The sequence below is a fragment of the Trachurus trachurus genome (assembly GCF_905171665.1).
Source record: "Trachurus trachurus genome assembly, chromosome: 10".
In the NCBI taxonomy this organism is placed as follows: domain Eukaryota; kingdom Metazoa; phylum Chordata; class Actinopteri; order Carangiformes; family Carangidae; genus Trachurus; species Trachurus trachurus.
The window spans coordinates 24,429,274-24,456,260 of NC_139894.1; the positions used below are offsets into that span (position 1 = coordinate 24,429,274).

Here is a 26,987-nt window from a genome sequence, read left to right on the forward strand (position 1 = left end):
CTCTTAAGTTAAAGCAGAAGTGAGTGATCCAGTCGTTTTTGCTAATGCTGCGTTCCAGGTAGGCTTTTGAAATCGTAAATTACAGCTTCAATTCACAACTTACGACTTTGTAGCGTTCCAGGCAACCCACTCGTGTTTTTCCGACCTGTTTTACCTGTGAAAGTCACTATAACGGCCACTCGTAACTTCCGACCCGTGAACTCCTACCAGATCAAACTGATACAACTTCACAGGACGGAAAAACACGAGTCTACGAGTTTCCTTGAACGCACCATAACAGTCCTCGTCCCTACGTCGCCACATTCACGGCGTCCCTTGGCTGCACACACAGCCCTGCATGCCGTTCTCTCTCCTCATTGGATAAAAACTGTAGGATACGATAAATGTTTTCTCCTCGGCTCAGAGCAGAACAGAGGGACTGGGAGACCCGTGTTTCAGACCAAACACTCTATGTAAGTGATTGCTGTCGGAAGATATAACTATTTAAGACTTATATTAACACAAATATATCACTTACTTCTGCTTTAAGTAAAATTAGCTTTTATATCATTTTTTCTTTACTGTTCAACGTTTTTCGGCGAGAGGAGATCAGTATGTCAAAGGCATCATCAGGAATCACATCACCACTGACAATTGCAATGTGTAAAACAATTTGACATTCGACCTAATGACAAGAGATACGGTGTGTTGTTTCAGTGAAACTATGTGGCTCATGTGAAACATGTTGAATGTACTTAATTGTTCCAGACTGTGTATAAAAAGAGTGATACTCGGGCAAAGGTCATAGGTGACTCACCTAAATTCATTGTACAATCAAGTATCTAAATCACATCTACATCTACCCCTACTATTGCTGGGTGGTTGCTTGTTTTAGGATACCCTATCTTTATAGGCCCATTAAACATACAGTAGCCTACTATGAACTAGAAATCATCATTCAATTGATAGTTTCAGTATTTCAAGCAAAAGTACAATTGAATATCCAATGTTAGGATTTGATACATGAACATACAATGAACTGATATTTCAGTTTTTAACTATTTATCAGATAAAACAAGCACATGTGAACATGTGAATTTGAAATCGGGATAGAAAACTTTCATTATTTTTTGACAATTCAAAGACAAAACCATTAGTTAATCTACAAAAAAAAAAAAAAAATGTTGTTAGCCCTACAGCTGTCAAGAGACTTATTGTCTATTATCAGAGATAATAGACAATAGACAGAGATATCAGAGATCAACAAACAGATAATGACATTTATTATAATAATAATAGATTAGATTAAAACATGTAATTTTGGGGGGCATTGTATTGCTCACTGGGTTGAGCAGGCACCCAATATATAGAGGCTATAGTCCTGGCTGCAGCCGGCCCAGGTTTTGCCCCGTCAGCAGCCCTTTGCTGCATGTCGTTCCCCCTTCTCCCCATTTCTTGTCTCTCTCTGACTGTCCTCAATTGAAGGCATAAAAGCCCCCCCCCCCCAAAAAAAGGAGATCATTTTGGGATTTTTGCTGTCAACAGCGCAGGGCAGAATAACAGCTTTTACAATAGCTCACATTGTTCAGGTTGTATAGGGGAAAATGCAAATACAAAAGAAGAAGCATTTCCCAAAAATGTGTCAAGTGCCCCCTGTAATATCACAAAACAACTAAAAATCAAAGGTCAGTGGTGTAAAGTTTAACATATGTGGTATGTTGTCCCTGAAAGTGCTTACATCACTTTACCTCTTCTGCTTTTTATGACAGGGAAGTGAAGAGAAGGTTAACCACAATCTCCTGACCAGTCCAGATACAGACCAATACTGGGAAGAGTGGTGATTGCTATTATGTCTATATGTCTTGTAGTTTATTTGGGCTTTTCTTACATGTCACATGGAATTTTGGTAATAAACCTATTAATGTGCTTTACGAACAACCATACTGGGATTTCACACCGTCTGGATCTGCTTTTCTTTTTTCTGTCATAAGTTACCATTGAATATAGCTGATTCAGTGTCTTTCCAAAGCAGTTATCATGTTTTTGTTTTTGCGACTACAAAAGGCACACAATTAAAATTTAAACACAGTTTACATCGTTATTAATATGAACAACATCTGTTGTTCATATTATTAACCATGTAAACAGTGTTGTAAGAGATTCAAATTTAGGCCATAAAGCAACACTTCTCATCTTACTAATGTCCAATGTATTAATTTAATTACATAACATACATGATGTTACATGTTACATTTAAATATAAATCATTTTACAATCTACCCTGACCTGTGAGAAGACTTGTCATGATTCTTTGTTGACTTTTGTTCAGTCAAGGTAAAAAGTGTAAATCATGTCTAGCACTATACAAGTGTAGCAGTAGCAGCCTGGTGAATATGGTCACGTAACTACTTAACTAGTTAATGGAATATTGCAAGGGCATTTAATAAAAAACAATACTTCTGTTCCATAAAAAATGTGCTCTATAGCTTTCCTTATATTATTATGTTATGTTTTTCTTATGAGACTCTGGTCACTTTGAACTACTAAACCAACTCATGTCTAACATTGTGAACACAACACTTTTTTTCCCAAGGGTTACAAGCCAACAGTCTTAAAAACCCATAGTTACTAAAACTAGGTAACGCCAATACCTGGCAGTAATAAATAATAAATACAGTATACATGAATAAAAATTATTAGGTTAAGAAACACTCATACTTCCGCCACTGTAAGAAGAGCAGGTGACTGGTAGTAAAGTTGAAAGTAGTGACTAGTGTTAACTAATAGCAGGAGACACACACATCAGCCCCTTTTGCGGTCTAGAGGTCAATGTTTCCATGTTAGCATTTAACCATCAATATTGTGTGGGTGAACTTCCCCTTATAAGGATGTTTGAAATAAAGTATATTGAGGAACTGCGTCTGAGCCCAGTTTTTATATTACGGTGTGTTTAGGGAGTCATACTACTCTATACCATTTCCTCATTAACATCGGTATGTACTGTAGGTTGCAATTTTACAGATTTTTTCTGTCACATGATTTGAAGCATTACCGCAATGAACAGCAACAATTCATTGAAGAATTGTTGCTGTTCATCGCGGTAATCTTTTTTATGCCGTAAAGCAGATACAGGTTGGGTGTCTCAAAATTGTGATTTGGAAGAACATCTGTCCTAGTCGAATGCAGAAGAATGACAGAGAGACCAAAATGGAGGGAGAACATTAAACGTAAACTTTGTTGTGTCTTGCAAGTGACAGAGGAAAAACCATCAACGGCCTATCGTTGTATAGGTGTCAGTTCAAAGCTAAACCACTGTCCCGTGATTTGATGGAGAGTGAAAGAGGAGAGTTTCCAATAAAAGCCACACTTTCACCTAACTAGTTTGGGAAAAGCCATAAAACCTTGAGTAGGGTGATGACATTTAAACTTATCATCTGTTGGTGAAATAGAAACAACTATTGAGGTTTCTGTTCTCTATAAGCCACAAGGCTGATTGGGTTTTCTTGCTGCTGTTGAAAAGGATGTAAAAGATCTGGCACGAAAAGTTCATCCAAGGTGTTCAGGGACACACTCAGTCAATTCCGTGAATCACATGTTTGAATTATGGCCAGAACAAGGATTAAAGGACAACCTGGGGCTATATTTCCTAGTATTTTATGTCTAAGTGTGCCACAGGTGGGAGCCAGGAACAGAATCAAAACATAAACATCAAAGCAGGGTTGATAGCGTAGTGGGGAGAGATGCTACTCTAGCAAGTGGGAGACCAGAGTTCGAATCAGATGTGAATTTTTTTTTTTTAGCATTAAGCCATAAAGTCCTACAATACCGGTTGCCATTGCCATGTTTGCTTCCATAAACACCGCTGTGGCGTGATGTCATCAATGATCAACTGCGCATGCGGGTCACTTCAGGAGCGTGAGCTGTTCACACAGCAATCCGTAGACAGGTCACATTTAAAGACGTAATGTGAACAGCCAAACAAAAAATCGGATTTGAGCAATAAATCTGAATTGTGCATTAAGACCTGCAGTGTGAACGTAGCCATAGTGAGCCGTCAACTTGACTCTTGCAGGAGACTTTGTATTACAGCTCCGTTTACAAACACGTTGGCTTTCTGGACGTAAACAAACCACTCTATGTTGGAACAGCTATCTGACGTCTGTGAAAAAAAATTGCGTAAGATAGGTCTGCTCCCATTATATGCTGCTGTGATGATGCAGGAACAGATAAAACTACTGCGAAACAGGAGCAATTAATAAGAAAATCTTCAGATTCCTCCTTTTAGACCTAAAATATTAGGAAACTATAGCCCCAGGTTGAATTTGCCCGGAACTGTCCTTTAAGGTAAATCTGAGTGTGGGCAAGAGACAAAAAGACTGGTGGTCAAATTTCACTTCATTTCTTTATTAATCAATAAGAATCGTTTTACATTAAAAACTATAGAGCTATCAAAATATAAATAAATACTACACTTCTTCCGATGAGATGTGGTGACTTGATTTTTTTTTTTTACTGAGGTTTGTTCTTTTTGTTCCTCTTGTTCTTCTTGTCTCTCCTCAATCTGTACCGGCACAAAAATAAGAAATTAGTCTCAAATAACTCAAATCAATCACACTCCAAATAAGCAAGACAAAGGCATATACTGTATATAGCAGAAGTTACAACCTTCAGGCATGTTGTTGCAAAGGCTGTTTTAACTGACAAATGCAAAACTCATCTTTATTTTCAATGAATATTAACTGAATCTCTGACTATTAAAAACACATAGAACCACCACAGGGAGCACAGAAAATTATTTCTTGTGGAGACCAAGACAATGAGAGAGAGAGGACAGGTACAGAAAGCTGAAACACTAAGACTACAAGAAACAAAAGACAACATGGCAGAAGGAGAGTCACAGACTGGCAAAGGCAAGGTCACCCAAAGTTATACCTAGAAAAAGAAGGGTGGTAAATGTCCCATGATACACCACTAGTTGGCACTGACCTGAAGTGGCTCCACTCGCTCCACTGTGAGTTGCAGAGAGCATCCTTAGCTCGGACACAGACAGCTTTGGCCTTGCGCTTGACTTCAAACTGACAATTGTCAGTCAAGTTCTAAGAAAAATATATTATATATAAGCCATTCATGTTAATCAATATTTATCGTTCTCGTGGTTTTCTGTGTGTGCAGTTCAGAATTTCCCTTTATTAGATTGAGGTGTTTCAAATAAGTTTTGCATTACAATTAAGAAGTAGATTCCTCTTACCTTTGTCGCCTTTGAGTCAGTGCATGGGTTGTCACACCTTTTGCATCCCCGCCTTAGCTGTGCAATCTGGAAAGTGAGGGGGAAGTAGGAGTAGGGACTGCTCCAGGAGCTCGGGTAACTCCACTCTATCGTCGATGCATTGACTTTACTGATCCTCACCTTGTCAGGTTTCACTATCAAAGATTAAAGCAAACAATGTGATTGGAAAGAAAACCAGAAACACAAAAACAAAGAAATATAAAGAGATGAAAGAGAAATAGAGAATCCGTCTCCCAGAGATGTCTCACCTATTTCTGCCAAGTAGAAGTGTTTAGTGTAGCTTTCCACCAGGAAGTGATCAGTCTTCACGTAGACAGTGATGTAGATCTGCTGGCTCTCCTCAGCGAAGGGGCAGTGCTGCTCGTCCAGGCAGGAGATGGCGTGTCCACTGGCATCTACTGAACAGCTGAAGTTACTCTGACCTGTGGAACATCTCCAGCGCTGGACACTGGTGTCAAAAGAGCACTGGGTCTCATTTTCATCAGAAAAACTGCAAGTAGAAAAAACAAACAAATAATCAATATACTTCGATTCAAAGAACTTACTGATTGTATAGTTTCGTCTTTGAATTAAAGAACGACAACAAGTTCTCAAGGGCAAATAGGTGATGGAAAATATACTGATAAAAGTAAAACTTAAAAACAATATCACTAAAAAACATTTCAAGCTGAATTATTTTTATGTATCTAATCTCAAGATATGAACATGACCTTCAGAAAATATAAAAAGTACTTTGTTATGGTTCCTTTCTTGAGGAGGTATTTATGGATGTGGCTGTGTAGTCTCAGCTCTGACATGAGTCTGAACATTGTGTTATTACTGGAGAGGGAGGCAGGAAACATTTCAGTGGTTCGTGAACGTACCGCCAAGCTTTGATAAATGCGACTCTGCCAACGCGACTTCTGTGCCAGGTCCAAGTGCAGTGGAACTCTCCGTTGTAATTTTGAGCAGAGCACTTCAAATAATCTTCTAATGACAGATGAAGATGCAGAACGAGATGCACAAAAAAAAAAAAAAAAGGTGATCAGTCAGATGAAACAGTTACAAATGTTTCTAATTAATGATATTAGTGATTGCTTTAACATGACAGTGTGACAGACATCCCTAAATTAAACTGTACCTTCGTCATTTCTCACAAGAATCTTCCTGCTCTTGGTTTCGTCCTCTTGGACCAGGACCTCAGTGTGATTGACGAGTGATCCGTCCTTGTTGTGGCAGGTGTAGTTGCCCCCACCCAAGCTTTCCACCAGCTGCACTAGGTATGTGTTCCCTTTCTGTGCTTCCTCAACTCCGTTCTTCTTCCAAATGATATCTTGTCCCTTGTCTTCTCTCCCCATTACTTCCTCTGCTGACTCTAAGCAGCTCAGCGGTTGCTGAGAGTCAGAGTCAGTCACCTCTACAACCAGGACTTGCAGAGGACACACACACAAACATTAAAAGACGGTCACAGTACCTAAATATTATTTGAATTTGGGGTGGGTATATTCTCATAGAGATCAAACATACCATTGGGGACCAGAGTCCAGTAGCTCCTGGGATTTTGGCAACTGACTTGTACGATGGCAGAAGCGATGATGCTCCAAATGAGAAACTTCATCTGAATGACAGCAAGAAGACGGGGAGGGAGACAGTGGTGAGGTGGTGACAGGGACAGGAGCAGTGGACAGCAGAAAAAAAAGAAGAAAAATAACAAATAAACAAAATAATTTCAGCGTTGAACTCCAAGTAGGAGTTCAAGACAAAAAGCTGAAAATTTGCTGCAGTAAAGTGTCAATACTATAATCTGAGTTTATACATTCAAAAACGTCTAGACGTTGTCAAAGTGATACTAAATGAACAAATAAAGCAAAACATATAGACAAAAGCATGTGCTATTAGTCATAACATACCATAACAAAGAAACTAAATATTAATACAAATTATGATTATCTACCTGTAAAATACAGTAAATCCCGAGGAAACATTTTTATGACACTTCATTTCCACCAGTTATCCTTAAAATAGCACAATAAAATGTCTGATGTCTGAATGAGACATTTCTGTAAATTAATTTCACTAAGTAAACACACATTGTTCATTTCCTGGATTTACCTCACAGCTTTACTTTAAAGAGTGATAAACAAATTAAAACTCATATCTTACCTTGTCAACGACATCCAAAATCAGTGGCGGTTCTCGGGCTTCTCTCTGACTTTTATGCGAGTAACACAACTGACACATTTCAGAGCCAAATTTCCCCACATGGCCCGGAATAGAAAAGCCCAGAGGGACTTCGCTTTCGCGTCCGGGTGTCCACATGAGCAGAGGTAGCCTATTCAGTCACCCTTTTACTCACTTCCACTTGTGAGCAGCGTGAATTAATGCGCTAATCCCTTTATTATGCCCCTGCCCCTGCCCCTGACGAACCACATAATAGTAGGGGCATTTGTGCCTGTTGTTTCGTTGCTGCCAGTGCTGTAACCTACCTGTTTGTTTATTTTCGGGCTGGTGCGGTGCTTCCTATTTCACTTTCAGAGTCATTGTTTCTCTGGCACCTGTAAACCCTGGTTGCGACCACTCGTTTAATATCAAACCTACTGAAATTTCTCAGTGACTCTTTGAGCTGTCCCCATTACACAGGGTGATTTTTTTCTTGTATTGCATTTACATTTCTCACATGACAACAACGACAAAACACCAGTATCAACATCTGTAACTATTCTTAGACCTCCATTGGAAAAGAAAAAAAAAACGTGTTGCCACTCTATGTTTCGGGTTACCTACACTAAATTACGTGCAGTAGGCTATAGGCTATATGATTTAGCCAATATAATGACACGAGACACAGAAAATGCGTTGTTTTTCTACCATGCTAGGTCTTATTAGTTTGAGAGGAGAAGTCATTCATTCATCGTATAAAAGAGGCAGGGCTACATACTTTGTTCAGTTGGGTGTCTTCTGGCAAAACTGGAGCTTCCCAAGGAAAGTTTCAGCATCATCCCGGTGGATTCAGCGGGCCTCTAAGTGGGTAGGCTATTTAATAAACAGTTCAACTTCCGTCCAAATCTTCAGAATAAAAGCACGTTTCTCTCAAACGTAATTAACGTAAGTAGGATATCAATAAACTGTTTATTGATATGGCCCATCTGGCCTTCATCATTAGTAGCCTACATGTCTGTTGTTTTTATACAAGCAGGTTTGTTTTTGTCCCGTTGGCTTTAGTGCTATAGGCTACTGTAAATCATCAACACTTGTGGTATTTTGGTGGTGTTTTCTGTTTCCCTGTTTGTATTCTCAGCAATTCCCCCAAACAAATTCTCCATCCACGTTTTTTTTTTTACCTTTTCTGTTGCTGATGATGAGCAACAGGTAGGTGGCAATGCTATGTGTACACAAAAAAACAAAAAAGGTGAGGCTGGGAGATTTTTTATATGACAGAAGGGTTGTGGAATGGCTGTGGAGATTTCATTTCCCAGCATCAAGTTAATTCCAGGACTGGGGCCTTATTGATTTTTAATTTCTGTTTCTGTGTCAGCTCTTTCTGATTGTTCTGATTCCTGGGATGTTAATTGCTTGAATGAGTAAGGACTTTCTTTTTCGATACTCTTCATTACTAGGGACTTGTTTGTGCTAGCATCCTGATATAATTAAACCTGTAAGTCTACATGCCATTTAGTGGTGTATCATCTTATGAGGCAATCCTCAAGTTAAAGCCAGACAGAACTCCAACTATCACAGATAATCAACAAGTGATATGGTGCAAAGTGCTGTAATAAAAGAAACCACAAAGTTAAAGGGCACTCATTACATTTAGGGAAAATGTAGCAAACTCAGCCTATAGTTAGCATCATCAAGACTTACACTGAGAGACACAACTTCAAAGTGAAAACAGGGAATGGAGAATAAAATAGACTGGGCAAGCCAAAGAAGAATGAAATGCGTCAAGGACTGCTAAGAGTTGTAGGACTGAATATGAAGGCAAAAAGGGCAACAAGATCCGAGATGAGAAAAGTGAAACGAAACATGAGTGTGGGACTCTTACCAGGTACACAACATTTCTTATGGTCTGTACCTGTGTGACTTTCAAAATAATGGAGCCATGGAGGTAAAGGTATATTACCCACTCATTGTAAAAGTAAATTATTCGCAGAGCACCAAAACCAAGAACAGTGGGGCCCAACAGTTAGTAGTAAAAACAACACATCACACAGTAAGGTCACAAGTGTCATTTAAGATTTTGAGCCATGCCCTTCACTTCATTAGATCTGTTTGTGAAGGTTATTAGCACTTGAGAGTGGAGTTTCTCTCTGTCTGTACTTCCCAGTATCGTACTCACTCATCTCCAAATGATTTGATTGTTCGATTGTGGTGTAGATCATGTGAGGCAGTAACATAAACCTGCAGTGATGAAACCTTTTTCTCTCAGTTTCATGAGCTGTACTGTCTGTGGCTGATACATTGAAAGTCAGAGTCACATTCCTTTTTTGCTGCAAGGAAAAAGACATTTTCAAGGATGTTGTAAGAGCATGAAGAAGTTAAAATATTTGCCCAGTCAGTGGTATTTAACACTTCCTTCTTGGGAACTCAGAGAGTAAAATGTGATCGTCTCATAGAGAATAATTTGAGGAATTGCGTATAAATTCCAGGTTCCTGTCTGTGAACAAATACAGAAATCCCATTAAGACACAGAGTCTTTAAGTGAACATGTGATGGACTTTATCACTTGAATCCTGTTGTAAATTTGCACATGAAGACAACTCTATACACCATGGCTTAACATGCACATTTACAATGATCATGTGTAAAGTCAGTGTTTTGTTTTGGGAGCCTTAGCCCTCAGCTCCAAAACCAAACTTCTCACACTTCTCCTTATTTTATGAGAATCCTTTATTAACATGGCTTTGGAGAGTGCACTTTTTTTTTGTTTTTACTGAGAAATGAGAAAAGTCCTTTGTGGTGACAGTTTATTTGATCCTTTGTGTAGTATTTGTGTCTGACCACTAGATGTCCCCAGAGGATAAAAGGTGTGTACCTGTATGATCACAATTTGAAATCAAAATCTATAAGTAATAGTTGAGAAGTGACACTTACTAAATCCTTGTGGCAGTCACCACAACCTAAGCAATATTATTGCATCACTCATACTGTAGCACATGTGCACTTTTGCCTAGTGCAGATTGAGGTTTAATTGAGTATGGCTGATGTCCTTGCTCAAGTGTCATAACTCGATGTTCCACAGCTGTTGAGAATTACACGGCTGGGCAAGAGACTCTACGCGGGCTTGTGATCTGTGGCCGTGCACTGAAATGTCTCCCAGATGCCCCCAAACCATAACAGCTGAAGTGAAACCAGCGCTATGATCTCATCTGTGTGAGGGATGGAAAGTAGGAAAACAAAAGAAAACACGAGAAGACACTGATGATGTAATGTGCGCGAGGTAGAGGGAGATGAGAAAAGGAGCTGATTGAGGTACAGAAAGGTCAGCTCATATAAAGTGGTGGATTCTGCTCCCCGATGCACAGCTCCTTCCCTCTTATTGACTGAGCCTGTTGTGATCCGGAGCTCGAGCAGATTTATTTTTCGGTGCGAACAGACCTCGGTGGCATTTAATTTGTTTTGGTTGGCATTCTTGAAGCTTGGTGTATGTGTGTGGGTCTGTGTTTATGCTAATTCTGTGTGGACTTTGGGGAAGAATGGAGTCCATATTTGTACACAGATTCACAGATTTGTGAACTTTCACGGACAGGGGATGTCTGCACTGTAGTTCCTGCTCTTAACATTTCATCAGGCAGAAAACCATTACAAAGCCAGGTTTATTGTGTTAATAACAATGATGTTAAACTGCCAAGTGAGGAATTTACAGTATTGTGCAAGTGTGAATGCCAGGGGACTTTGGACTGAGGCACAGCAGGTCCAGGTGCTGGACTGTTTGATTCCCATTCATTCCTCCTGTATTCTGACCATGTATGGGACTTCTAGAGGTTTAACTCTACTCTTTACTGAATCACTATGCTGTAGCAGAAGTATGTCTTCATCTGTTTTGGTCCTTTACTACATTTTTGTCATTAGTTTTTCTTATTTTTTATTTGAAGACACCCAGGCCATGATGCAAAATAAGACTTGAGCTTACTGCCATATAAGCAACTTTGTGAGGATGAACTAACAACAACACTTTCAGATAAAATGCTAGCATTGGCATGCAAATGAGACATGTTCAGTAGGCTATACACATACAAACAAATCTTAATCGACTAATCACTTATTACGTTGTACATAAAGTCATCATTGTTACTAGAATAATCTGTGGCTTAGCACCTTGTGACTGAGGGTCCCACTGTAAACATATTAGGCTACTTCCTCATTAAATGCCTATTAAGTGAAATCCACTGAACTGAACTATAGGGGTGATTTAAATTAGCAAGCAATGGGATTTGTAATTTCATGCCAAATCACTAGCTGGTTTAATAGGCAATGGTACCCATTTTCACCATCACAGTTTAGTGCTTGGGCAGCTAATTTGTCTAAGTAGATTGCTGAGATGTCAAGAGTTCACAGTAAAATCACTAGTGTAAATATAACACTTAAAGAGTTAATTTTAACACTCAGTGAACATATGGTCCCTATCTACAGAGTGTAAAATGTACACAGAACATAGAGTTAAATTTCCAGAGTCAATTTTACTCTGGTAAGAGTTAATATGAGAAGTGTTAATCAAGTTTTACACTATATGAGAAGTAACACCAATAGCGCTATTCACATTCAACACCGAAGAGTTAAGTGTTAATAATAACTTTTCCAGTGTTAAACCTACTCAACACAATTTTTAACTGACTCCTCCCAGTGTTACACAAAACTTAAAATGTTTGCGGGGGAAAAACGAGAACACAATTTGGTCTTAAACTTAAGTATAAGCCAATCTGAAATTCTGACCATTGAATAAAAGTCAGAGAATTGATAGGAAGTCACAGTCTTCATCATCTGGGGACCATATTTGTCATATTTGTACACAATTTCATGGCTCCATACAAGATTATGACAAAGATACAGAAAAGAAATTCTGTTAACATTGTTATGGTAGTTGTAGTGTGCTCAGTACGCACAAATACACTGACCCCGCCACACTCAAAGAAAAAGGGTGACAAAATCTATTTCAACATGTCACATTGAATAATTGCCAATTATATAGTGTCACCTCTGTGCCCTTTGTATGATAGACGAGATAGATTTGACAAGTGTGATGCATCCAGCAACTCTATTAAAGAGGCCCCATGTCCTTTTCTCGCTGTATATTTGACCTCCCCAGTAAATTGTCTACGATGGACTTAAGATCAAATTCTCACTTGATAGAACTCAAGCAAAGGGGAAGAAATACCTGAAGCCCCCTCACACTAAATCAGTCAGTTCACTGAGTTCACTAAGTTTTAATGCGAGACTTTTGCTGCAGATGAAGTGTTATTAATGAAACCGGTGTCCCACGGTGCCACAGGCACTATCACAACCTTTGCAGGAAAATATAGGCAGGTGCTGCACAGTTTATCGTTACCTCTCAGAAGAACAGGATCAGTGAGGGGTAGCCTGCTGGAGAGAAGAGGTTGGTGGATGGATTTTCTCTGCCATTATTATATCACCTTTTTCCAGACTGCCTATAAAGTTTCTCTCAAACATGGGAGGAAACCAACTTTATTTAAGTATTGGCACTGTTTTCACATCAAAAACTTGTTACAGTGATTGCAATATTGTTCTTAATTAAGGGGAAGGCTCCAATATGAGAAAGACCAGTGCTATCAAAGTGTCTATCAAATAGCCCGATGGTTTGGCTATAAAAGGGCCTTTTGTGTCTAACAAAGAGTGTTTTTTTTTGTCCTGAGATTCTCAAGCAGAAATGATGATTTTCTCAACAGACAAGAGAGAAGGAAGGGAACAATCAACTGAAGAACATAGTCACACAAGAAAATGTTTATGACATTGATTTTTCTATTATGCATTGAGAAGCACGAGATTATTATGGGGAAGTGCACATTGACATCTTTGTGATAAAGACAGGAGGGAGAAGAGTTCATTATCCCATGATTGATAACTTCAAACACCCTAAAAATCAAGATTACTTTTGATTTGCCTTGCAGAGGAGGAGGAATCAAGACAAAGTACTTAGTTACCTTACTCCCTTTCACATACTTGTCAATTAAAGTAAATTAAAGTCTAGTAATTTACAGGAAAGCATATGGCAGGCAGACATGTTTGGAATTATATTTTTTCCGACTGTGAATTAAACACTTGGATTATACAGTATGTACAATAGTTTAGCCAAGACTGGTGGAATTCAAAAATAGCAGCAGTAGTTTCAATGTATCACACAGTGGCATTTTTATTTAAACTCTTAAGTCTGTCGTCATCCCTAGGGAGGATAGTTTTCCCTTTTTTAGAGCCCACGGTGTGTGGGATAGTGCTCTGGCCTTTTTTTGTCCCCATCCGTGGGTGGTTCTGCAGTATAAGAAGCATAAAGGGACCTGGTTCATGCACAAGATGTTGTTGTTTCTGTCTGACATCTTTATCAGACTGTCTCATGAGGTCAGTGACTGTGTTTTTGTGTGTGCGCGCATAAATAACACACACTTAAAATCAAAGAGGACAAATAATCTAAGTGACTCACTCATCACTTCCCTTTAAGTGTTTTTTTCAGAATCTGACCGAAACTGTGACTTTCGCCGAATGAATGCTTTGAACGACTCAACCTCTGGACTTCTTGTCATGTCCAAGTGTTAGGCACGGTGCCAAGCTTAACATGAATTATGCTTTTCCTTCTTTTATGAATTTTCTTTTGTGTGTGTGTGTAATTAATGTGTTTCTTCCTGGTCTGGTGTCCATACAGTGGCAAAGGGCAATGTCTGGACTCCTCGGGGGTCTTGGCACAGTGCCTAGGATTTGGAGAAATCTGAGATGAAACGAATGAATCCGTCCTGCTGTTTGTAAAGAACTGCACCACAATCTTACTGTATCATAGCAATGTCTAACACTTTTTGCCTGACCGGTCATAGTGATGAAAAAACAGATAGGCAACATCATTTTTGACAATGTCAGTTTCATGCAAATGTGTTGCAGTTGATGCCATACAAGGTTGCTGTTGTTGTTACCTTCAGGGTAATCTTATCTGTAACCTAAGATTATCTCGCATCCCTTATGCATTCTTTTGTTTATGTGACATGCCTGGTGGTCCAGCACAGGCGGAGGAGACCTGAGCATAGACGCGCAGGCAGAGTGGCACAATAAACAGTTTTTAATAGATAAAGTGTTAACTGCCAGGCTTCTAGAAGAATGGATGGATTGAATGATTGATGGATGAACAGGCAGGTTCAGACAGAGACTACAGGTAGCAGGACATCAGCAAACAGGACTGGTGAGTAAATGAGAAACAGGTGAGCAGGAAACCAAGACGCAGGAAGAAACCAGGGACACCTGGTGGCAGGGTGCAGTATGACAGGAGGTCCACTAATTGCACACACTTTCGAACGCGCACAGCACACACTCTCTATTTTTGTAAAATCTTGGCTTGCAGTATTTGTGTGACTGCAAATGCAATCATCTATGCAAAAATCCCAGAAATGATAATAACATGAACAGGCACACACTGGGAGAAACATCTGTGAAATGCTGTGGGGTTTTTCTCGTCAGGCAGACCTGAGCCGTCCCGTTGTTTATCTCCGGACAGACAGTTTGCGATGCATGAGGGAAACGGAGGGAACAACAATAAGAGGCAGTCTGCAGGATCAATTAGTCGGTACATTTGATTAAAGGTAGTACTTCATATCTCACATGCATTCAGGTGTAATTTTGGATCAAAGAGGTGGATGCGTAATTGTTTGTAGTGAGGGCCAATACAATCAAAGCAGTGGACTATTTCTGTCCAGTTCGTACTGTATTATCTGAGCTACAGAAGCTGATATGTGGAGAAGTAGGCCTGTGATGCCATGCCAGTGGAATGCCAAAGGGTCAACAGGACAGCCTCTTCAAAGGCAGGGTCATGTCATGGCATTGTTTTCTCTGTCTTGCCTGATGAACAGTTTGAGCGGGTTCACGAAAAAGACTCACACCTGGGATTATGTCCAAACTATTTGAAAGCTCAGACCTTTCCAGGAAAGAATTCACTGTAGTCACACTACTTTTACATGTGTAGTTTGCTTACTCAATTTAATCTAAAGTGAAATTGGGAACGAGACGACAAGTTTTCCTCTTTAACCTTTCATTCAACTTGCAGCACATAAAACGTAAGAGTAAAGCAGTGGTCAGCAGCAGGGACAGAGACACAAAGGGAGACATCAAAACAAATAGAAAAAGTGCAAGAAGTGGGGTTTATGTTTTTTGAACACACAGACCATAAGTAGCTAGGCAACGCCATTAGTTTTTATATATAAAAAATTTGCAGAAAATATGCTATGACCGAAGCTAGCATCATGTTGCTGATAAAAGATCTGATTATATAAATATTCTGCTTTGAGTAATGATTCTCGTCCAAAGCCAGGGACACACCGGCCCGACCATCGGGCGTCGGGAGCTCGTCTGTTTGGTGTGTTCCTCTCCGACGGGGAGCATCGGGTCTTGTCGGGTCTCATCGGGGCCGATTGAACATGCTCAATCGGGACTCGTCGGCCGTCGGGAGAGTAGACTCGTCGGGTACTCTGATTGGCTGTGTGCTAGCTATGGCGATTCTGATTGGCGGTGCCCTAAGCGAATCAGCGCGGTGTGTGGGAGAGACGGAAGTGACCACAGTAAACAAACGGTGTCCTAGCCTGTCCTACAGTAAAAATGGTAGACTATACAAAATAAAAAGAGGAGTAAAGCAATATATTAAGCGGCAATATATATTTAAACATCAAAGATGTTCAATCAAACCCACATAGTTTGAAACAACGTTCAAAACACACACAGCTCACAACTAAGCATATAAAGCCCGCTAGCTTAATGCTAACGTGTAATGTAAAACACCATAGACGGGCTAACAGAAATTAGCATCGGCTATCGCCAATTCGCGGCAACCGAGCCACAGCAGTAAGCTGCTAAAAACTGTTTTAATTTTGGCTTTAGCGCTGTTAAAACGTGGCTGGTTAAATTGTTTGGGGAGATTAAAGCAGAAGTAAGTGATATATTTGTGTTAATATAAGTCTTAAATAGTTATATCTTCCGACAGCAATCACTTACATAGAGTGTTTGGTCTGAAACACGGGTCTCCCAGTCACTCTGCTCTGCTCTGAGTCGAGGAGAAAACATTTATCGTATCCTACAGTTTTTATCCAATGAGGAGAGAGAACGGCATGCAGGGCTGTGTGTGCAGCCAAGGAACGCCGTGAATGTGGTGACGTAGCGACGAGGACTGTTATGGTGCGTTCAAGGAAACTCGTATTTTTCCGACCGTGAAGTGGTACCAGTTCGATCTGGTACAAGTTCACCGGTCGGAAGTTACGAGTGGCCGTTATAGTGACTTTCACCGGTAAAACAGGTCGGAAAAACACGAGTGGGTTGCCTGAAACGCTACAAAGTCGTAAGTTGTGACTTGAAGCTGTAATTTACGATTTCAAAAGCCTGCCTGGAACGCAGCATTAGCGAAAACGACCGGACCACTCACTTCTGCTTTAATGTTGGTCTCATTGATGAAATTAACTGTGGCAGTGGCATTAGTTTGAATGAAAAGTGAGCAGGGCTGCCCCTGGTCTGTATTTCTATGGGGGAGTCCTTGCCACTCAATCGCTCTGGTCGGCAGTCGGGGCAGTGTGTTTCACTTTTTCCTTTCTCCCGACGAGAGGCGACAGACTCGTCGGCCAAAGCCGTCGGCGTCGGGATGCGTCGGGAAGCGTTGTGGCGGTGTGTTCCTGGCTTAAGGCGACAAAAAAAAAAAAGAAAAGCTCCATGAACTGGTAAAAATGTCCATGAATTAAATCTACCCATTTGTCCTCATTGAAAAACTCAATAAAAAACAGAATCAGTGGATATGCAAATGTTTTCCATTTCAAAAACTGAACTGTGGGACATGAGGCGCGAGTGCGTGCTGGAGGTTTCAAGTTGTATACTGGACCACGATTGGCTCCTCACTTGTGATATCATCAATACTGCTTCTATGGATATGTTCAACTCAGATTTAAGGTGAGCACAGAGAAACTGTTCCTCATCAGCAGTTTCATGTGAAAACAGTCTTCTCATGTCAAAGTCCAATTGCAGTAGCAGTAAGGAAAACATTTGTCTGAGGCCCTGCCAAGCCACAAAACCTTGGCATCTGCAAAATGTTCACCCACTACACATTTTATTGTTTACCCTGCAATATGAAACCTTACAGTATGGGCTATATTACTCTAACTATAACATTATCAAATATTTACATGGTTTAGGCACTTGCACAACCAACTAATGGTAAATTGTTATCATTTCAAGACACAAAACACAGGAACATCTGTAGAATGTTATCTACAGCAACTTCTAATGTCAATTCACTCTGTACCAAGTCTATAGATACAGTTACCACTGAAAAACCTATACAGACTCTCGTGTCCAGACATCATACAGTTGTCATGTTCGGGGTTCATAGAAACATAATCACATGGGTCATATTGTGAATCATGCATTCCTATCAAATTAAATGCACAATGCTGCAGAATCTCTTTTTTTTCCCTCCCTTTACTGAATTTGGATGTAATGCTGAGGGCAAACAAATAAATATCTAAAGAAAAAGGAAAAAAATCCAAATGTATTTCCCACAATTATGACATTTAAGTCAAGCGACAACAAAGAAAAAATGTTCCCATGGTCATGACTCATGCAAGTTCTAGTAATCTTATTTTCTGCCCTTACATGAACTCTGCTGTTTGCTGTTTCAGCCGATTTCCATGTCATTATTTATTTTTTCTCTACCTCTTTTCCTGCTGCAACTCCCACTAACCCCACTGCGCCCAGAAGCATTAATTCAGTTCAAGTTAGAATATGTTGGAGGCTCCATTTCAGAGAGTTAGCCAACACGTTTCCTTAACAATGCTCTGCCTCTGCACCCACTGCCCCATCAAAAGAAGAGAGGGGACCGGACGGAGGGTTGGCGGTTCGAAACCCAGTAAAATCTCTGTAGCTTGCGTTGTGACAGACTCCTTGCCTCGTGTGAATGCGTATGAATGTGTATGAGTGTTTGGTGGTGGATATGGTTGGATGGGCCGTTTGGCGCACATTGGCAGCCGCTGTCAGTCAGTCTCTCAGGGCAGCTTACCACCACTGGTGTGAATGTGGTATGAATGAATAATGGTTTGTGTAAAGCACTTTGAGAAAGCGTTTTATAAATCCAATCCATTAAGCCTCCCCTACAGTTGGCCACAACTTGTTATATTAGACATGGGGATGCAACTGAACTTTATTCATGTCAGTTTGACAACTTGAACATCAATATTTGGGAACTTGTGTGCAAGCATGTTGATGCTTGGGTTGTACCACAGGCTTGAACTAGCCTGGCTAACACCTGACCAGACTCAACTCAGCGTAGATTGAGATTTGGTCTGGGAACCACCAGTACATTTCGTACATTTTATTTGAGGCATGGTTTACGAAAGCCCAGAGCTGTCGATTGGGCGCTACGAATGTCTATCAAATGCGTCTGTACGTAGCTTATAGCCAATCGTATCAATCATACCCGATGACATGTAGCGTGACAGAAATCCACTCGCTTAACGTTGCTTTTTTCCCCAAAATAAACTTGCGGCCTAAACTACTTAAAACACTTTCTAACGCTGCATCAAAAGGTTAAAGCGTCTGCTGCCATGTTGGATCGACAAGCTATCAACAAAGTCACTTCGGTGTGTCGTCATCGTCTTGCTGCCCCCCCAGGGCCGGCCCTAGCATTTTGGTGGCCCTAAACAAGATTTTTGTTTGTGGCCCACTCTAAGCGCAAACACCAAATCACATACACTGCTTAAAACTGAATACAAGACATGTTTGATAGACAGATGTAACAATACTCAAGTGTTTTATGTCTAATCTTCCACTCTAAGTACACTGAGGCCAATTTGTCCTAGAACACTGTATAAAGAAATAATTTTTTTAATTTTTAATTTTTCTGAAAAATTTCAAATCCCTTGTGAAAACACTCCTTCAGTCATGAGAACAAATTATTTTGGTGCTTGAAATAGGATATGAATACAGTAATAGATAAGTGTAGAAAACAAGTCTAAAATGAAATGTGTGTGTATAGAAATTGTGTAAAATCGCCTTTTGAGCATAAATGTTGCCATTCTGCCATTCTATTTTCACCAAATGTCTTAAATGTGAGATAAAAGAAGCTGAATATTGACTTAAAAGCTTCATCAGATTTTTAAAATAAGAAATTAGCTTTTTTTCCCCTCTTCAAACAAAAATATTTACAAAATAAATGGAATTGTTGTGCAATGAAATAAATAAATGGAAAACACACAATTTACAGTACATTGTTCATATAATGTGTGTTGTCACTGTCTGTGCTGTGTGAAAGGTAAAAAAAAAAAAGTGTAAGAGCTCAACAGGTCAGTATACAGAGCTGGAGTTGAGTTTAAGTCTGAACTTTCTCATATACTGTATATATATTTTTAAAAATAATCCTGCTCATCAGATGAGTCAAAACTTTCAGCGTCTGAAGCACCGTCATCGCCGCTTCTCTCTCTCTCTCTCTCCTAACGATCCTGCGGGTTTGAAGCTTCACCGTTATTTTTAATTGACAGGTTCGGTCTCCTCTGCCGTCTCTCTCCATGCCAGCGGCTGTAGGTAAACCATGGAGCTAAAACTGTGATAGGAAGGACCTTAGTGATCCCAGAGTGCCAACTGGTTGGCCGAAGTTGACTGACAGGCGATTCAACCAATCACGTATGCTCAAGTTGACGGACAACGGATTCAACCAATTACGCACAGTGAGAGGGGACGATGCGTGCACCATGCTCTGTTATTGGCTCTCAAACCCTGGCTGTGAATAACATAGGTTGTCGAGGGCGGGTGTATTTGAAAGAGGAGAGCCGTCCCTCGGTCACGGGAGCAGTTAAACCGCGTTTCTACGGCGTAAAATGACCGAAATATAAACAAAAACATATCAAGACTGTCGCGTAAACGCGCGCGCCGACCTCAGTGTTAAAATGACTTGAATTGAACCCCAGTACCTTCTGATCATGTGGCCCCACCTCACGGCTGAGGCCCTAAACAACCGCATAGAGTGTTTATGCCAGGGGCCGGCCCTGCTGCCCCCCTCTGTGATTGGCTCCCTCGCTGAGGGAAAAACTAGGTCCATGGTTTCCAGGCTGACTTGCAGAGCGAATAGAAAATCGTGCGCAAGGCAGCATGGGTATACCCATGCAGGCTTGAACAGGATCTCTAATCCTTTTTGCATTCAGACCTGGCACTCAGCAGTTAGCTAAACACAGGTTGAATCACACCAGGGCAAACAGTGACAGAACTTCAGAACAGAAATAGATAAGGTCTGTGCTTCTGCCTCATTCCTCAAGAGCAATGACACGGTTGGTCCACAGAGTCAGACCACAGCAGCTGTCTATCACTGCACTGGCACCTGATTATTGTGACTCAGGTGGCCGCCGGTCTACTTTTGAGTAGTAATGACGATAAGGCCTTGGCTGTTCTGGTGCTGCTCTCTGCCCTGTTTTAAGCAGGTGGTGAAATTTCCACTTGTCCGGTTCTGGGCCAAGACAAGGGCTGCACATTCTCAGAGAAGTTGAGTTACATCCAGTAAACAGCCGAGCGTTTGTACTATATTTATACAGAGGAAGTGTCAATACAAGGGCAACGCTGATAGCTGGTGATGCTTGATGATCTTTTGCGTTTTTCAGAGTTGTTGAATGTGGTTTCCTGTCAGGGGCGGCTGAGAGGTTAGAGTACATCCTCTGATCAGCTCATCTTCTTCATCTTCACGTGCTGAACTCAGGTCAAACAGGACGGGATGGTGCTGCGTGGTTAGCATGCTAACTTGAGTCAAATAAAAGAGTTATTATTGGCTTTGCTTTCCACTGCAAGAGACTTGGCAGGTAACTTGTACAGTCATGTTTCTTGGGAACTGATGTCAATGCTAATGTTGTCTATAGCAAAAACGTAGAAATAGAAACCACATTTGTGGTTAAATTAGTTGCTGCAAGTTTAAATTAAAAAGCTAAGTGTATCATGTTCATCTATCATAATGAATTGAATTGTTTTTTTTAGATGAAATGTCAAGAGTGTGATCTGCTGCAACTCAATTTCCCTACGGGGACAAATACACTACTACTACTACTGTATCAACTGGCTCGTTTGCCAGTTTAACAAGCTTGGAAAACATTTGTGCTCCCAAGCCCTTGTGTTTTGTTTTCTTTCTTCTGTAGCCTTTTAACTACAAAGCACCCACGACACATATTTTCACACACATCTCTGCATTTCTACATACAGAAATATATGTATATAATATAATTGAGCAGTAAAATAAAACACTGTGAGATACTGGCAACAACAGTCTGCTACTTTTATTTTGAATTCTAAACTTGGATCAATATTATTCATGGACAAGTGCTGATGAAGATAGCATTATACTATCTCTATACGTGCTGTAGAAATGGAAAGATGAATAGTGAAAGGAGGAGAAAAAGCTCCGGTGCCTCGACCTCGGTGTCATCTCTCCCACTCACAGGTACTTTGCCATGCAGTTTGGTCTTTGCTAAATATTCCCATTTATATGCAGGTGAGTGAGCAGGTGTGTGCTAGTCTATTATCCCTTTGATTCCTATTTCGTAAACAACACGTCAGAGATGATGTTGGAGATGGAGAGCAATCAGATTCTATAATTATATCAGCTCTTTTCCGGAACACAATGCTAATATTAGAAGTTCTGCTAATGCGTCTCCCAGTTAAATTCTGAATTAAAAACCTGCATTATTCATCACCTGCGATCTTGGCAATGAACCCGGGTGGAAAAACTGAGGCTTATCGCTCACTGCTCGATGATAGGAACCATTGGTGTAAACTGAAGAGGGTTTCACACATAACAAGATAACTAAATGCCCCTCTCTTGGGTGTGTGCTGGAAGATTAGAAATGCACATGTCATATGTGTATTAAATATATATCCTTTTTATAGATGTACATTAGCACAAACCTAAGGAGAGAAGTCAACTTCAACTCCTAAAAAAAAAAAATCATCCACCACAGTTAGTTAAAAATAAAGTTGTGCCTGTGCTGCTGATGGCAAGCTGCAGCTAAAGGTTACTCTTATCAACTCTATATAAAAAGGTTACACTTTGCAACAAATGTTTGGCTCATGGGTCGTTTTTTTGCAACTGCAGTGCAGCTCAAGTGCTGCAGAGATTTTGGGAGGGAATGAGCCTCTCATCGTAAAGGCCGCTCTTCACACCACTTCTGTGGGAATTAGTTTGCGGTTGAAAGGTGTGTGAAGAATAATTGTAACCGCAATTATAACCACAAATTTGTGGATTCAAAGTGAAATTTTTTTCTGTGAGGTTTTACTATCTTTGCAGTCAAGGCTGGATTTGATAGCCATCAGTGCTCCGAGGCAAACAGTGCTCGCAAGGTAAGTAACTACTAAATTAGCCAACATCTTTAAGCTGCTAACTGGCCCCATGCCTGGGAGGCGAGTTAAAGGTCAGATCAACTCCTTGCTAATTGCTGTAGAGAACAGCAGAGCTAGCTGCAACCTTTGGTGGGTTAAAAAGCAAAAGGTCAAGCTAATGTACAGAGTACAGGTAGATAAACAACAAATGGTTTTCATAATTAAATGCTACGCTATATTGTCTGCATGTGTGATCATCACAGATAATGTAATTTATGTTCTAACTTGCTTGAGATGGAAAACATTCACATACTTTGTTTGTTGTGATGTCAGTCATTACATTATTAGCATTATGTTATGTAACCAGTGTGAGAAAAAAAAAGTGACAGCGTTTAGTGAAACACCCAAACCTTTGCTAAGCAACGATCCTGTATGCAAATAGAAGTGAATATGTAAAATTCTCTCTTGTCTTGTACCAGATGTTGGACTGAAATTTGGCTATAAACGGTTTATATATTTCTTTTTTAAAAGACTTGTAAAGCTGAGACTCCCATCTGAGATCTGTGGAGACCAACAGCACAATAATAGTCTATGTAGTCATTTTGGTTGATCTGCTATATGAAAACCTGTCACTTTTGTATTTCATAGTAACTGACAAGGTCCATGCTAACAACTATTTGGTGTCTGAGCTCTTGAGCATTACATGCGATCCTGATTTATTTATAGTTTACATCAAGGAATTACAACTACTTTATCGCAGCTATCACCGCTGATGCTAGGCTAATATTGGCTCATGGCATTGCCTTAGTGAAAAATATTGATGTTGTGGCTTGTTAATGACCTAAGTCTACACACTGATAAAAGTGAGGACTCCACAAAGGCAACAGCAGATACTGTGAACAGTGGTGAACAGATATCAGCTTGACTGCCATGTCACTGACCTCACTCCCATTTCATTAGAGAAATCAACATTCAAAATGAATACTGCTAAATCTAACTATATGTCAAGCTCAAATTATGTTTCAAATTTTAAAAAGGTACATTAAAAAGCATCCCTCTAAATATGGAAAACAACTAGCGCATTAGCGGTACAAGCATACAAAATATTACAGTGCATTTTCATTAAGTGGTGCACAGCTGCAAATATTGCAGCACAAACCTAGTCCAAGCAGCAAGGTCACATTTGATGCAAAGTGACAGGCAGCATAATAAAACAGCTCCTTGTTGTTAATGACAGACGACTCTACTTATCTGAGCCATGAAAGAGAACCTCTCTTTCTTTATCTCTCTATCACATCTGCCCTCCTCCACTCCTCTGTTTCAGGCCTCTCTCCTTAATGGGGGACGTGCACCAACACTCGTGTCTCTTAGCAATGCTGCGGGGCGCACATTGTTACTGCACTGGTTCTACAAAACAATTTCAATCAAGAGCAGAGGGAGAGGTTTGAAAAACTGAGCTTCTGCTGTGATGATTCTTAATTAAGTCTCTGTTGATGAATACAATTATAAAATGACCAAAAAAAAACCCCAAAAACACTGTCCCCAGTCATAATTGGCGAGTAAAATGCACAGATTGTCATTTGTGAGTGCTCTGCTATTACCACTGGCAATGGTAAACACTGCAGATTGGCATAGACTATATGCTGGAGCCTTAACTGTTGTTTATTACATCCTTAGCCAACGGACAATGTTAACTTAATACATCTTTTTAATAATAATGATACACTCCATCATAACTTGGGTCTCATTTTTGGGAATTTTGGCCAGTATCTCTATCAGTTGTCAGCACAACAGAGTTTGGTAGGTCAAAGTTGTGAATATATCAACAGATAGATGATATAAAATTCTAGGCCAAACTGATTACAGATGCACAATTACAGCAAGTACACCAGGTCATAACTGAGCTGGGATGTCTTTCTGTAAATTGTGATGGATAGTTACAACCAGAGGTCTGGGAAAATATTTGTATTGGCCTTAATTTCTCTCTTAGATAAGTTTCACTAACCTGGCAATTTGTTTGAAAGGAGTCAGATCCTCTCACAGCTTGCGTACCTTACCGCGTCAGCCTACTTTTTAACTATGTCGCAACGGCAGCATTCATGTAGCTTTATTATTATAGGAATGAATGTAATATTTATGCAACTGTTATTGATATTTATGCAAGTGTTACCCAGATTGCAATAAACCAAAATTATCCTGTTAACAAACCATTGCTTTCCTGTGTGTCCTTCACCAGTCCAGTGAAAACATCAACTAAGTAAATCAACAGCGCGGCATCAGGCGGTGACACATTTGCTATTGTTTCGCCTCCTCTCCAAAGAGACTGGATGTGGCATCAAACAATGACTACAACCGTCTAGCTGTTGTTTGAAATGTTATTACTCCTACGTTACTGTTCTTACTATTCATCAAACAGACAGGAGCATGGCCCTTTCTGATAAGGTCCCATTTGCCATGTTTTTATCACAGGTCTAATGACGTCAATTTTGTACTGAAATGTGCGTTATGCAATGTTTCAAAGTGGCACCAAAAAGTGAAAAATGTTCAAATCTAGATGTAGACCAGTATACCGCTGGTGACTAAACACTTTTTACCCAGTGCATATCCTGGTGGTGTTTGTGGTCCAGTCTGATTTTGGTCTATTGCAAAAGCTAAGCAAGTTGTTGGTTTACAATGATGACAATACTTCCTTAAGTGGAACCAAGCTCAGCTGACAGAGGGTCTAGGGCAGGGTACACCTTGGACAAGATGTCTGTTTATCACAGGACTGAGAGACAAACAACCTCACACACTCACATTCACACCTACAGTCACCAATTAACCTCATGTGCAATGGAGCAGTATTTAGCTCAGTTATAGAGCACCCGCCCCATGTGTTGAGGCTACAGTCCTCACTGCAGGCGACCCCGGTTCAAATCCTGCATGGAGCGGCCCTATCCTGCATGTCATTCCACGCCTCTCTGCCTCCCATTTCCTGTCTCTCTCTCAACTGTCCTATCCATTAAAGGCAAAAAGCCCCCAAAATATATACTTTAACCTAAAGTCTTTGGACTGTGGGAGGAAACTGACCTGGAGAAAAACCATACAAGCACAAGGAGAACAAGCAGACTGAACATAAATTCTGAAAACTATCTCCAATCTTATTTCACAAAGTGATATCTTTAAGAAAATACTCCTACAGTACTAAGCCAATGCCATATTGCCATGGAGAAAACTAAAAATAACCAAGGTGTATATGCTATACGTATACATATAGACACTTGATCTGCTCTTCATTATCTCAGAATTCTGAGAAGAGAGAAGAAAAATCCATTTGGTGATAATCATCATTAATTCAGAGAAATGGAGCAAAAATGTTTTTCTTTCTCAAGTGAAATGCCTCTATTATATTATATTGGTTATATTCTGAATTATTGATTCAGTATTATTAGCAGTAAAATGATTAAGATTTTAATTAGAAAAGTGGTGAATTTATGTGGTTCTTGCCGGCTTGAAGCTTTACCACAGTGAACAGCACTTTGCTCTTTGAATTAAAACATTATGGAAGACAATGGCAGTGCAAGTTCTCTATGGTTGTCTAAAAGGAAGACAATGTTCTATGTCTGCTCCAAAGAAAATGGTGATCTGTTAATTGTTATTATCCTTGGGCACAAGTTAAAATGAAAATCGTTTCTCGTCTTTGGATGAAAACAGTAGATGAAGTCATTAACTGGTTTTGCAATTTATTTAAGGCGCAGTGTACAATGCAACACCAATACACATCTTTGAGGCAGTTAGAGAGCAGTGAGTGGTGAATTGTGTTGTGCCCCTCATCCTTCCGCTAATGGCAGCATTTAGAAGATATCCCTGAAATACAAGGAAAGGCCACGCTTTCTCCACACCCTGCTCTGCCTGGGGAGTCTTTAATTGTTGCTCTTTTGTCATTTTGCCTTTTAGCCCCCACTCCCTCTAAGTAATGGATGACACAGCCAGAGCTTGTCTTTCCTTAAACCCCTGCTCTTTGGGTGCATCTATGTGGGCATGGCAACCAGGCAAAGCGGCAATAAAGGTGGGTGAAAAAGAAAGGAGTGAGTCATCTTCATCCGCATCCAAATGTGCAAATCAATTTGAAGAAAAAGCTGTGTGGAAGAGTGGAATAGCAGGCTGGATCCCAACATCAATACAGTCGTACACAGTGAGGACACTTTTCATATGCTATTCCTTATTATTTTACTAA

General features: G+C 40.2%; 1 protein-coding gene across 1 annotated transcript; it reads right to left on the bottom strand.

Moving 5' to 3' along the window:
* Positions 1 to 3,886: 3,886 nt before the first annotated feature.
* il12ba (interleukin 12Ba) lies at positions 3,887 to 6,863 on the bottom strand (the record flags this gene model as incomplete). Its single annotated transcript, XM_083980289.1, has 7 exons — positions 3,887 to 3,899; positions 4,966 to 5,075; positions 5,228 to 5,400; positions 5,515 to 5,756; positions 6,130 to 6,235; positions 6,387 to 6,674; positions 6,773 to 6,863. The coding sequence occupies 7 exons, from the start codon at positions 6,861 to 6,863 to the stop codon at positions 3,887 to 3,889; spliced, it is 1,023 nt and encodes a 340-aa protein (XP_083836415.1).
* Between the last annotated feature and the right edge of the window lie 20,124 nt (positions 6,864 to 26,987).